This window comes from Crinia signifera, chromosome 19 (genome assembly GCF_055691185.1).
Source record: "Crinia signifera chromosome 19, ASM5569118v1, whole genome shotgun sequence".
Classification (NCBI taxonomy): domain Eukaryota; kingdom Metazoa; phylum Chordata; class Amphibia; order Anura; family Myobatrachidae; genus Crinia; species Crinia signifera.
In genome coordinates this window covers 66,499,470-66,511,968 of record NC_139226.1, presented here as the reverse complement: position 1 = coordinate 66,511,968, position 12,499 = coordinate 66,499,470, and the positions used below count along the sequence as shown (strand labels likewise).

Below are 12,499 nucleotides of genomic sequence, written 5' to 3'. Positions count from 1 at the left end.
TCCCGTAACCCCTGCGCCAGTTGTCTTTGGGTCTCTTCAAGGCTCTCCATCCGAGCCGCGATCTGTTGGAGCAAGTCAGCCCCAATACCAGGCCCCGAGGTGGCGTCCATGTGGCTGGTACAAACTGTCACTGTCACCACGGGCGGACTGGGAGAACCCACCTCAGGTTCGGACGTCAGAGGAGACTGGACTATACGACCCTGAAACTTGGCTGGCTGTATATAGGTCTTGCGCATATAGCCGGACTGATGGGTTTGGCTGAGACTTCGGATGAGGGCGCGGAGTCTAACTGCCCAGCGGTCTTCTCCAGGGACCCCCGCAAGGGGATTTGGTTTTCGATGCGTCTGGACAGCAGGTCGTGGCCCCTCACCCGAAGCACCCACAGGATCCGGGACGGCGGACCAAAGGACCGCTGAGGGAGGAACCAGGTAGGATGGGGAACCAGAGATGTGGAGAATAAACTGGATACTGGATGACAGATAACCGGAAGAACTGACGGATGCTGATGACGGGTTGACCAGGATGATAACTGTAACTGAAGATGGCCCACTTGGCGAAGAAATAACTAAACAAAAACCTGCCGACTTGGCAAACTGAAGAAACTGACAACTTGCAGGGAAAAAACGGACTGTAACAGAAATGGCCGACTTGGCGAGCTGGGTGGATGAGAGGACCAGGGCGGAATGGCTGACAAACGAGGACTCAGGAGCGAGGAGGGAAGCGAAGCTGGAACAGGAGAGCTGGATCTGAGGAGAGCAGGAACCGCAGTACCATGGAAGGAACACTGGAGGCTGCTATTGCCACAGACGTTGTACCAGCACTGAACTGAAGGAGCAGCTGGATTTTATACCTTGCCCAGTGCGAAGGTCAGCCCCTTCCCTAGGAGAAAGCACAAATAGGAGGTGGCCCAGCCGGTCATGTGATCCGGCCAAGATGGCGCCGCCGAACGCCGGGAGCCGGCACGAGTGACCCCGCCGGACCCGCCTGCGTCCCGACGTACTTGCGCCCACCTGCCCGTTGGACACCCGGAGCCCTGCACCCGCACGCCAAGCGCCGGGAGCCGGCGCGCGAGACGCTGCCGAACCCGCCGGCGTCCTGGACGCACCTGCGCCTACTTGCCCGTCGGACACCCGCAGCCCTGCACCAACATGGCGCCAAGACCGGAGGACACGACCGGGTGAGTAGACGGAGCCGGGCCTGGCACCCTGGCGTCGTATGACACATTGTATCTCTACCACAATTGTGTTTTATATTAGGATACAAACATTGCAATTTTTTTCTGTCCACAAATATCCTACAATAATAATGAAGAAATAAAAACCTCTTGATCCACATAAAGTGGTAATCGACTGAGGCTTTAGACTGATGTAGACTGAATATTTATATGCATGAATCTTAGTGGGGAATTTACCCCTAAATTTATTAAACAATACCTGCATATATATTCAGACTGAATACCGCAAACCTAAGTGGGGAATGTACCCCTAATCACTTGTATTGCCTGCACATGTAAATGCATACTGGGCCTTCCTGGAGACGATGTCTGGGAGACTCCTGTGGGGAATTTACCCCTCATTTTTACGGACTGTATCTATGGGGAATATACCCCTAATTACACAGATTCTGTGTCTACGTATGTAAAACATTACATACACATTTGGCATTTCCTGAGACTCTGCCTAGGGCACTCTTGTGGGGAATATACCCCTAAAACTTTCATAGATTGTGTCTGTGGGATATCTGTGGGGAATCCACCCCTGAGTACATATATTGCCAGTGTCGGCTTCTGCTGCGGCTGGCCTCCTGTGCACGGCTTATGCAGCGGTGGATCACATGGGTCCCAGCTCCAGCAGTGGCAGCCTCCTGTGCCCTGCTTTAAGCAGCAGTGGGTCACATAGGTCTCAGCTCCTTCCTCCTGTGCCTGGCTCCAGCAGCAGCGAGTCGCATGCACCGGGGTGCCAGCGGCTGGTTTCCTTGGTCTCGCTGCCTGCCATTCAAATAAATTCCTTTCCCGGCAGCCCAACACAGCTGCACAGGGCCATCAGTATGAAAGCTGTTAAAACTTGCACTGGTGCTGCAGTGCAGATCAGAGATGAACATCCGATATGTGGCAGGTGGTGGGGGGCCTGGGGGTACGTACTTAATCCGGTTCTGGCTGTGCACACTGCACTAATTACCGGGAGCGGGGAGCCGAGCAGTAGGGACGCCCAGTACATAGCGAGTACTTGGGGCGCATAATAGATAGCCGAGCATGCTCAGCAGGAGGCCGGAAACTCTGCAGACGGCTGGGCAGCTGGGGATCTCAGTGGATGTCCGCACCACAACGGCTGCTGCCGGGTGCCCACAGCTCCCCTCTGGGAGCTGGGGAGGGAGCCAATAAGCAGGGCAGGGAAGCCGGCGGCACAGTTGGCGGTGCACAGCTCTGGCGCCAATTGATATCTCCGTGCCCGGAGCTAGTGCTCCGCCGGCTTCGCCCTCCCTACGCCTCTGCTTCTGTGTGGGGCATTTATCCCCAATTACAAATATCATCTACATATGCAAACACATACTGGGTATCCCTCTGTACGGCATCTAGGAGTTTATCTGCGGAGAATCTACCCCCAATTTCTACAAGTGTGTCTAGGAAATCCTGGTGGGGAATTTACCCCTAATGATATGTATTATCTGCATGTGTAAACACACATGTCATTTCAGGTTTATCAGACATATAGTAAAATCAACATCTTGTCTCTAATTCCCAGGCATTGTGCCAATACAATCTGTTAACGAATCTCCTAAACATTTGACCCACCACACCAAGGAAAGCCTAAATGAGGCACAAACAAATAATTATAAGCGGTAAATAAGTATTTTATTGGTACAGATTAAATATTGTATGCAAGGACTCTAGCGGGGAATCTACCCCCATTTATATTCAAGCATCAACACTGACAGTCGTATCTGCCTACACTTTTAAAATTCTTTAAATCACAATTTTTCTTCTCTTTATAAAACACTGTATGTTGATCAATGTAAAAAAATCCTTTTAACTTCTTATTTCGCTACATGTGGCGGTCTCCTTATCCATTCTGGTCCCAATAAAGATAGGTACTTATGTAGTATCTGGGCTGCCGATTTCTAAATCGGGTCGAATCGGGCACATCGCATCGCATCGCATGCGACCATCGATGCGATGCGATGCGATGCGATGACCCGATTTTTCCATAGGAATCAATGTTAAAATGGACTGAGTCCATTTTAACATGGAATTCAATGGGAAAAAGGGGTCCTTTTCATACCCCTACTATCCAAGTGGGCATGGAGTTGGATATAAACCTGTGGCGAGCGTAGCGAGCCACCGAGCCCGAAGCGTGGCGAGCGTAGCGAGCCCCGCGAGGGGACACAGAATACCGGCCCCTCGCGGGGCTCGCTTCGCTCGCCACGCTTCGGGCTCGGTGGCTCGCTACGCTCGCCACAGGTTTATATCCAACTCCATGCCCACTTGGATAGTAGGGGTATGAAAAGGACCCCTTTTTCCCATTGAATTCCATGTTAAAATGGACTCAGTCCATTTTAACATTGATTCCTATGGAAAAATCGGGTCATCGCATCCGATGGTCGCATGCGATGCGATGCGATGCGATATCGCATCGCATCGCATCTGATTGTATGCCTTAACTTAAGGCATACAATCAAAAAATCGGCAGCCCAGATACTACATAAGTACCTAAAGATAAAAGGATCCTCCACATGAAATAGAAATGTGGCAAGCACCCTGGCCAGAGAAGAGATGCGCTGCATATACAATTTTAAAACTTTGGCTCCAGGTGGTTTGAATCTTGATTTTGAAGTTTAAATGGTTTTTATGATAATAATTTTTTATTATATTTTTATTGTGATTTTTAGTAGGATGATTTACCTGTAATATTTTACATGATATTTTTTTAATATGATGAATCCATTGATATAGATCTCGTTTATGTATATTGACATGTTATTATATAATACTTATTTATTGTATTATTTATTCCCAATCTTTTGGAGGTGGCTGAATGGGAGGATTAATCGTCTCATCATTAATGGAGGCAGATGATACAGAAATCCCCCAAAAATGAATAGGAGAAAGGACATAGAAAGTTTTGCCCATCCGTTTTCCCTCAACAAAGATGGCGCCCGGAGACCCAGCGTGTTATCCCTGATGTATAGTCATTTCTTGTGTCTACAAGAATGCCACAGATCAAAGGAGGGACTTCCGGCGGGGAACGGAGAGACGATGCACCTATCGCCAAGTGCAGGAATGGGCGGAAGTGCGTCCGGCGGCGTCTGACGCCACTTCCGGTGATCGGGGCGAGAGCTCCTTTCACACACCTCACACCACCGATGGGACGCTGTAAGTGGGAGGGGAATATGGTAAATGCTCCCACACAATGCTCCCTATCAGTGGGGAGTGGGGAGGGAAATATGTTAAACGCTACCACACGTTTGGAATGGTCTTTGTTTGGTGGGCGTATTTATGTAAATTATGCATGTTTTTCTAATGGACATAGGATATGTCAATCACTTAGGGGCAGATTTATTAAGCTTGGAGAAGAGAAAAAGTGGAGAAAAGGTAAAAGGAGATAAAGCACAGCCAATCATCTCCCAACTGTCTTTTTCAAACCCAGCTGATTGGCTGTGCTTTATCTCCTTTTACCTTTTCTCCGCTTTATCTCCAGTTTATCTCTTCTCCAAGCTTAATAAATCTGCCCCTTAGAGGATTATCTAGGATTGGCCTATTTGGGTATATATATACAATATGGAGTGAAACTAGGAGCACTCTCCTTGAGAAAGACCGTAGGGACGGTCGAAAATTGGTTTGGAGATCTGTTGGCACTCTTGGATGGGACATAGGGCCTTATTCTGGTCTGTGCGTACATTCGCGCACTCTTTCTGATGGCGTTTTTTAGCCGTCTGCGTATGCGTGGGCAACGCTATGTGCATGTGCCACGCATGGTCTCCGTACTTGTTCTCACTAATACCATACAGAAATGTGCACCGCAATCACACGGGAAATATGGGCGTATTATGGGCGTCATTCGGAAATACACAGGGGCGTAGTTTCAAAGTGGGCTAAACTGGGCGTAAACATGGGCGGACACGAGGGAGTGCACTCATTCTGGTAGGCGTGCATTCGACAGCACACCGAATGCACGCGAACCAAAAGGCTAGAAATATGCTGTGTTCATAAGCAAGTATTGCTTTGCGGACACCACTCGGTCATGCGCTAGGCAATCGGAACGCCTAATCACTACGGGCGCACCTCAGCTGAACACAATACAATCCACTCCTTTACTCATTACTCATTAATTACACGCTTGTCAGTGCTTCAATCGGAACCATTGCAGCTTAAAAGGACCATTACTAAACACACAAATATATGCTGCACTTTGGACACACATTTACACTGCAACCAATGGACAGAACTTACTATCACTAATAGACATGTCACTTCTACATGTAACAATTAAACCACACATTTGGGGTTAAATATATACATTTATTACAATAAATTCAAAAATAATATGGAAAGCATGTTATTTCTCACATGCAACAAATTAAAAGGTACCATGGCAGGAATGTTAAAAAATAAAGTAAAATAAATAAATATTTATGACATACATAGCCACAGCAGAATCATTAGGAACACATCAGGTGGCTTCACAACAAAAGTATAGCACCAACACTTCAAGTACAGCAGACAGTAATGGTAGCCGAAAAAGGCCAACAGGGGAACCAAACAAGACATTTGAACCGAGGGCAAATGTGGGTACCCTCTGCACGGGATTGGACACAGGAAGCTGACACACACAGCTCAATGAAAGATTTGGGAAGACATAAGGGTGGAGATTAATGCGGACACAAGTTCATTTGCGGGCACGTTTGGCCCTGGTAGGCTCCTTGCCACGTGCAGCAGCTCTTCGGCCACGGCCACGTTCTGATGGTGGCCCAGGTGGAGCAGATGCTGGTGAGGGGGGGGATGGTGTTCCCCCTCTGCCAGAAGGGAGTGCTGCTGGTGGGAATGCACCAGAAACGGATGACAATAGGGCCCTATTGCTGGAAACTACCTCCACCATAAGCTCATTATGGTGGAGGAGGAGGTCATTTTGGCGCAGGGCTTGATCTGCCAGCACCTGCAGGCTTGCAGCCATGGCCTGCTGGGCCTCAGCCATAGCCTGCAGGCTCCCAGCTATTGTCTGCTGGGTGCTGACCAAACCCTGCATGACCTCCTCGGTCCTACGCATCCGCTCTGATGCCAAGTCTCCCTGCTGGTGAATCTGCCCAAGCACCTGCACCCACCTGTCGTATTCCGGGTCGGCCGGTGGCTGCTGCTGTTGCACATGCCTGCCACTGGTGGCAGGTGGCACAGACTCCGCCACCTCCTCAAGAGATTCTTGACCAAGCGGTGGGGATGCTGGTGAAAGAGAAAATTACAATTACAACACATTCCAAGCAAATTAGTACCAACTACTTATGCCATGGCAAATAATTACCTTCAACAAAAGCAGCAAAGACTTCCGCTGGGGCCTCGCTATCCATGTTGCTCACCCCCCGGACCTCCTCTACTGCAATGCAGCACTCTGCCATCTCCTCCAGGGGGGTGAGCTTCAGCCGGCCTGGCATGGGGCCAGCCCCAGAGGTGTGGCTGTGTTCCCACCGTTTGGTCAATTTCTTCTTGAGGTTGGTTTTGAAGTCGTACCACCTGCAATCACAGTTTACATATTACTACATGTCACTCCTGATGTTTGCTGTAGCAACCATTGCAATCTGCAACAGATTACAACATGTGCTTCATTACACACAACTTACATTCTATTAAAATATACAAACAACCCTTAGAAGATACATTCACACTCACCCTACAATAACTATCGATTAAATGACATTGCAATCATGTCTGTGGCTCCAAGCAACGTGACCGGCCATTTACCAACTCCATCTAACATCTATTTTAAACATTACTGGTCTTGTACTGGTCAAATGTAACACACATGAACTTGCCTCTTCTTAACGTGCTCCGCCTCACGAACTTGTGGAGCCACCACATTAATCTCCGCAGTTATGTCCTCCCAAATCTTCCATCTCCTTGTGTGTGTCAACCTGTCCTGTGGACACTCGATCCAATCCCGTGCGCGGGGTACCAGTATGGCAAGCTCCTGCGGTTCGTATGCCATGTTCCTGCTGCTTGGTTCCTCCGTTGGCCTATTTCGGCCACGCCCACGGCCACCTGTCGCTGTACTTGAAGTGCTGGCCAGGCTACTCTGTTGGGAAGCCACCTGTTGTGTTCCCAATGATTCTGCTGAGGCAGAAGATGGGCCAGCTGCAGATTGGGCTGATGTGGATGGCCCAGCAGCCTGCTCTTCTCCCACTGGCTGGTCTGTGGTGAGGGGCACATAGGAGGTGCTGGAGTCCAGGCGTTGAAAAAGTTCCTGGCACTCCTGGTCTCCTTCAGATTGAGATCCAGCCATGTTTGCAACAACATTTAGGTTTTCTAGCACACCTTTATATACTATTTCTGTAATTGGCGTACATCAGCGACACCCTGCGTTCCGTACGGCAGCGTAGACCGTGCGGCGCATAGGCCACGCCCATACCAGCGAAAAAAAACAGGCATACTTGCTAAGTCTGATTTAGTAGTTAATGGCAGATTTGAACACCAATAAACACCTCACACTGTGGCCAGACATGAAATGTATATGTGAATGTACATTTGTACTGTGCACTTGTTTGGTATGTACTACTAATGACACTAACCCATTCCATATGTAAATCCAGTCCACCACTCAGGCAATAGTAATCAGTGCTTGCATCCAAATCACATGTGAAAGGTCTCCAAATACTGGCTTGATGCTAGGTACATTGAATTCCACATCTCTAGTGTGGGCCGGTAGAAGGTAAGTGTTCACATGGCTCCATGGCCTAATATTGGGAAAAGGGCTTGCACTATTTGCTATGTTTCTGGTGTATAGCTTTCACTATAATAAAGCTGTCTAGTTTAGTACCTTGTAGAGTTAGGTGTAACTGGCTAGTGATGCACACTATTTCACCTGTTGTTTTCACCCATGTTTGGTGAATGTAATAGATTATATATAATGGGTTGCAAACTTCGTTGACCCTGTCTGTTTTGGAGATACTAAGTAATTGCATGGTCTGCTCAACTATGCAAAGCTACAGCAAGTGTTGTTTTGCGATGCAATGGTTTAGCCGTCTGTTGTGGCGCATACACGCTGTTAATGACAAAATGAACAATAAAGTAAATCCCAAATATCACTCTGGACAACTAATTACAGGACATGATTGCTTGAATTGTGCCATTGCTAAGATGGCGGCCTATGGGAGAGCAGCCCCATTCTCTGCTTCGGAGCTGAGGGCACTGGTCTCCGTTATGGAGACCAGGCTGGGGCATGCGGGCCTTTCATAACCAACCAGCAGAAGCGCCATGCCTATGCCGCGGCCTGCAGGCACATATTCGCGCGCACCCAGGTGCGCAGGACCATCGCACAGCTGGAGCGGCGATGGTCTGATCTGAGGCGGCGCCAGCCCGAATTGCTCCAGCAAATAAGGGCCAGCATTGCACGATGTGAGTGTTTACACATTAAATGGCCAATTGTACATTAATGCTTCCATGACCTTTTTTTAGCCAATAAGGTAACATGGCTGATCACGAGTTAAACATGGCATACACTATATGTGTGGTACTTCATGTTTGACATGCTGTAATGTGGGTCTAATATGTCATTGTTTTTGCTGCATGATGAATGAACAAATCATGTGCCTTATTTAACACTCTGCATTTTGAATTTTCTTACAGCACGTGACCGTGCAAGACAGGCCCGTGAGCAGGGCCAGGAGGAGGTGGCCTCGGAGGTGATGGGCCAGGAGGAGGTGGCCTCGGAGGTGATGGGCCAGGAGGAGGTGGCCGAGGAGGTCGTGGCCCAGGAGGAGCTGGCCGAGGAGGTCGTGGACGAGGAGGAGGCGTGTGAGGTGGTGGAGGTTGAAGGAAGTGGTAGGTAAACATAAGGTATCATTAATAATTGGTGGTACTACTATTTGTTAGGTACCACTGCTGAATCTAGTCTGTTTTACTCTATTATTAATTAATAAACAAAAGTGGGTTACAACAGACACACTTAGGGGTTATAGGCCCAAGCTGAAAACGTGGAATCTGGAGGCTCACGTAGGTGATGAGTGTTTATTTATGTAGGGCCTTTCTATACAAGCACAAATAAAACATCAATGGAGTATGGTCAGCCGTGATTTATAATGGAGTCACAAGTGGGCAGTTCCCCTGGGCCCCCCTCTAGCCAGTTGGCCCGTGTTGTTGCCATGTATTTTGCAAAGCTATTTTGTAGGATGGATTGCCTTTAGAAATTGTTTGGTGTATGGAAGCAGATTATTGCTGCACTTTCACCTATCTGGCAATGTGACAATGATTCAGGAAGTAAGGGGTAGAGGGACTAGGCTAGCCTTTAAATGTGGTATCTATCTATCTATATATCCATCCATCCATCCATCCATCCATCCATCTATGTATCTATGTATCCATCTATGTATCTATCTATCATGCAGTTTAGCTATTAAGCAGTGACATGCAGGTATATATGTATGGCAAAATGTGGCATGTTCTATTGGATGTAGCTTTCTAGTAGATTGGTGAGTGTTAAGGCAGGAGAAGTGTGAGTGAGGCTCAAGTGTTGTTATGATTTTGATACATACATTGGCAATTTTATCACTCACATATTCTGTAGTGTAAGCCACTGTGTGTGTGTGTGGGCCCATCTTTTTTTTTTCCATTACAAACAGTATTGCCTACTGTATGTAATTGTTTGTATGTATGAATTCTCATGCTGTAGGTACTTAGGATTGACTGTACAAGGTCGACCTGGATAGCATAATTAATGTTGATCCCCCTTTAACATGCCCACAGATGACCAGAGGCAAGAAGGCGAGGGGTTGAGAGGGGCCCTCCTCAGGCTGCGCCAGCACCTTCTGCACATGGCTGAAGAGGTCCAGAATGTGTGCGACCTCCTGGTCTGAAAAGTTAATTTAATTTATGTTAGATGTTAATAAATTTTTGTCATAAAAGTTAGAAGTGGTCTGTGTGTTATTGTATAATTTTACAGTATAAGTATAAATATAAGTATATAAGTATAAATAGTGGTGTTTATTTATGTAAGGTGCAAATGGGATATACAGTATATATAGATGGCTTTAGTGCATTAAAGTGGTTGAAAGTGAAGGGTAATGTAAAGATGTACATAGTGTGTTGATGTGTATGTGTGTGTTTGCAGGTGAAGAATAATTGATGATGTAATATGCATACATAACACATGGGCGTAAAGGGGCAAGAAAGAATGTTGTGAACTTAGCATGATGTAAGGGTTAATCTAAAGTGGTATTAAAGTGTTTAATTATCAATTAGATAAATAATAGATGACCATTAAAAACAATCCCTTTTGAATGAGGTTGCCTAATTGCATAAGTGGGTCATTTTACAGATTTGGGTGTTCTGATAATAGTGTTGAATTGTGCGTAAATACACCGCATCGGTGCGTACGGCCAGGTTCCCGTCCGTTCTGACGCGGTAAGACCGTGCTTACGCTGTAAGACCGTGCCAAATCTGTGCGTGTCCACCGCACACGCAAGGTTTGTATGTCGTCCGTAAACACGCCCTCTTCTTAAAGAGTGAGTCCGAATGCGGAGGCTCGGTGGGCGTTTCTACGGACGATGTCTGCACAGCGTGGCGTGCGGCACACTACGTAAGAATTCAGGAAAGTACGCACCGATCAGAATAAGGGCCATAGTGTGGACTTTGGACCTTTTACCTGCTGTGCCGGAATTGGAGGTTTTATCCTGGGTACCACCTCCATTTTTGAGCGCTTATGAGAACTGTTTCATTTCGGTTCTCCACCATCTGGGTAATTGGCCCTTTCTTCTACTTTATGTCCCATTTTTTTTTATGTATGTGTGTGTTTAATAAAACGATATTGCACCATATACTTTTTCTCTAATATTTTGGGTACACATCTGAACCATTTCTGTTGGGAGCCTATTGGAGAATTTCTGTTTGCCTGTGAACTAAGGCCACCCACATATTCTTAATCACTTATCGGAGAAGAGGAGATGCCACCTCTTGTGTAGGAACGTGCGGTATTGTTCATATATACCTTCTGTTTGCAAAAGTGAACAAGATACAGAGAAGAGGATCGTCCCTTTAATATTAGGGTTGTACCTCTTTTATTCCTTAAAGGCGCCACTGGAGGGAGCACCCACATCTTCTGTTCATTTACACCCGTAATGTCTATTACATGTCACACAACCATTACATAGTAAACCACACACCATAATGCCCATTACATGTTATACCTAACACCATAATGCCCGTTACACATTATGCCACACACTATAATGCCCATTTCATATTATGCCACATAAGTGCTGCTTACCTACATGCTTGTTGCTACGGGTTTCATACTCGTTGCTATGGGATTATGCAAGGGGTTTTATTCTCGATGCCAGGGGTTTCAAGCACTTAGTCTGTGGTAGTTGTGCTGTGCGGCGTTCTGTGCTGGTGGCAGTGGCTCCTCCACGATCTATGGCCGGGCAGGCTCTGCAATGATGGCCTGTGCTGGTCAGGCCTGCTGGGGTTGGCCCTGGGCAAAGTAACATCCGACCTGGTCAAACAGGTGTCTGGCGTATGGGGCTGCCCAGCATTTCCTAGGCGTGCCGACAAAAATGGGTGCGCCCAGAAAAATGCTTGGCATCCCCTTGCAAATTACCCCTTGTCACATTACATCAGCACATGTCCCCTGTTCAGTCAATCACTGCACCAGCAAAACTCTGCATATTGTTTCCCAACACCCAACTTCACAGTAATATTTATGACATACATAGCCACAGCAGAATCATTAGGAACACATCAGGTGGCTTCACAACAAAAGTATAGCACCAACACTTCAAGTACAGCAGACAGTAATGGTAGCCGAAAAAGGCCAACAGGGGAACCAAACAAGACATTTGAACCGAGGGCAAATGTGGGTACCCTCTGCACGGGATTGGACACAGGAAGCTGACACACACAGCTCAATGAAAGATTTGGGAAGACATAAGGGTGGAGATTAATGCGGACACAAGTTCATTTGCGGGCACGTTTGGCCCTGGTAGGCTCCTTGCCACGTGCAGCAGCTCTTCGGCCACGGCCACGTTCTGATGGTGGCCCAGGTGGAGCAGATGCTGGTGAGGGGGGGGGATGGTGTTCCCCCTCTGCCAGAAGGGAGTGCTGCTGGTGGGAATGCACCAGAAACGGATGACAATAGGGCCCTATTGCTGGAAACTACCTCCACCATAAGCTCATTATGGTGGAGGAGGAGGTCATTTTGGCGCAGGGCTTGATCTGCCAGCACCTGCAGGCTTGCAGCCATGGCCTGCTGGGCCTCAGCCATAGCCTGCAGGCTCCCAGCTATTGTCTGCTGGGTGCTGACCA

The 12,499-nt window shown here is 47.6% G+C and overlaps 1 protein-coding gene across 1 annotated transcript; it reads left to right on the top strand.

Annotated features, from left to right (window-relative positions):
• The first annotated feature begins 4,249 nt into the window (after positions 1–4,249).
• LOC146042632 (uncharacterized) lies at positions 4,250–10,108 on the top strand. The gene is made up of 3 exons (XM_083162716.1): positions 4,250–4,369; positions 8,828–9,022; positions 9,944–10,108. Exons 1-3 carry the CDS (start codon positions 4,360–4,362, stop codon positions 10,051–10,053), a joined length of 315 nt encoding a protein of 104 aa, XP_083018842.1. The 5' UTR covers positions 4,250–4,359; the 3' UTR covers positions 10,054–10,108.
• Positions 10,109–12,499: the final 2,391 nt, after the last annotated feature.

Coding starts and splice junctions, on each gene's coding strand:
- LOC146042632 (XM_083162716.1), top strand. Junction 9,023..9,943: donor GGTGGAGGTTGAAGGAAGTG/GTAGGTAAACAT, acceptor ACATGCCCACAG/ATGACCAGAGGCAAGAAGGC.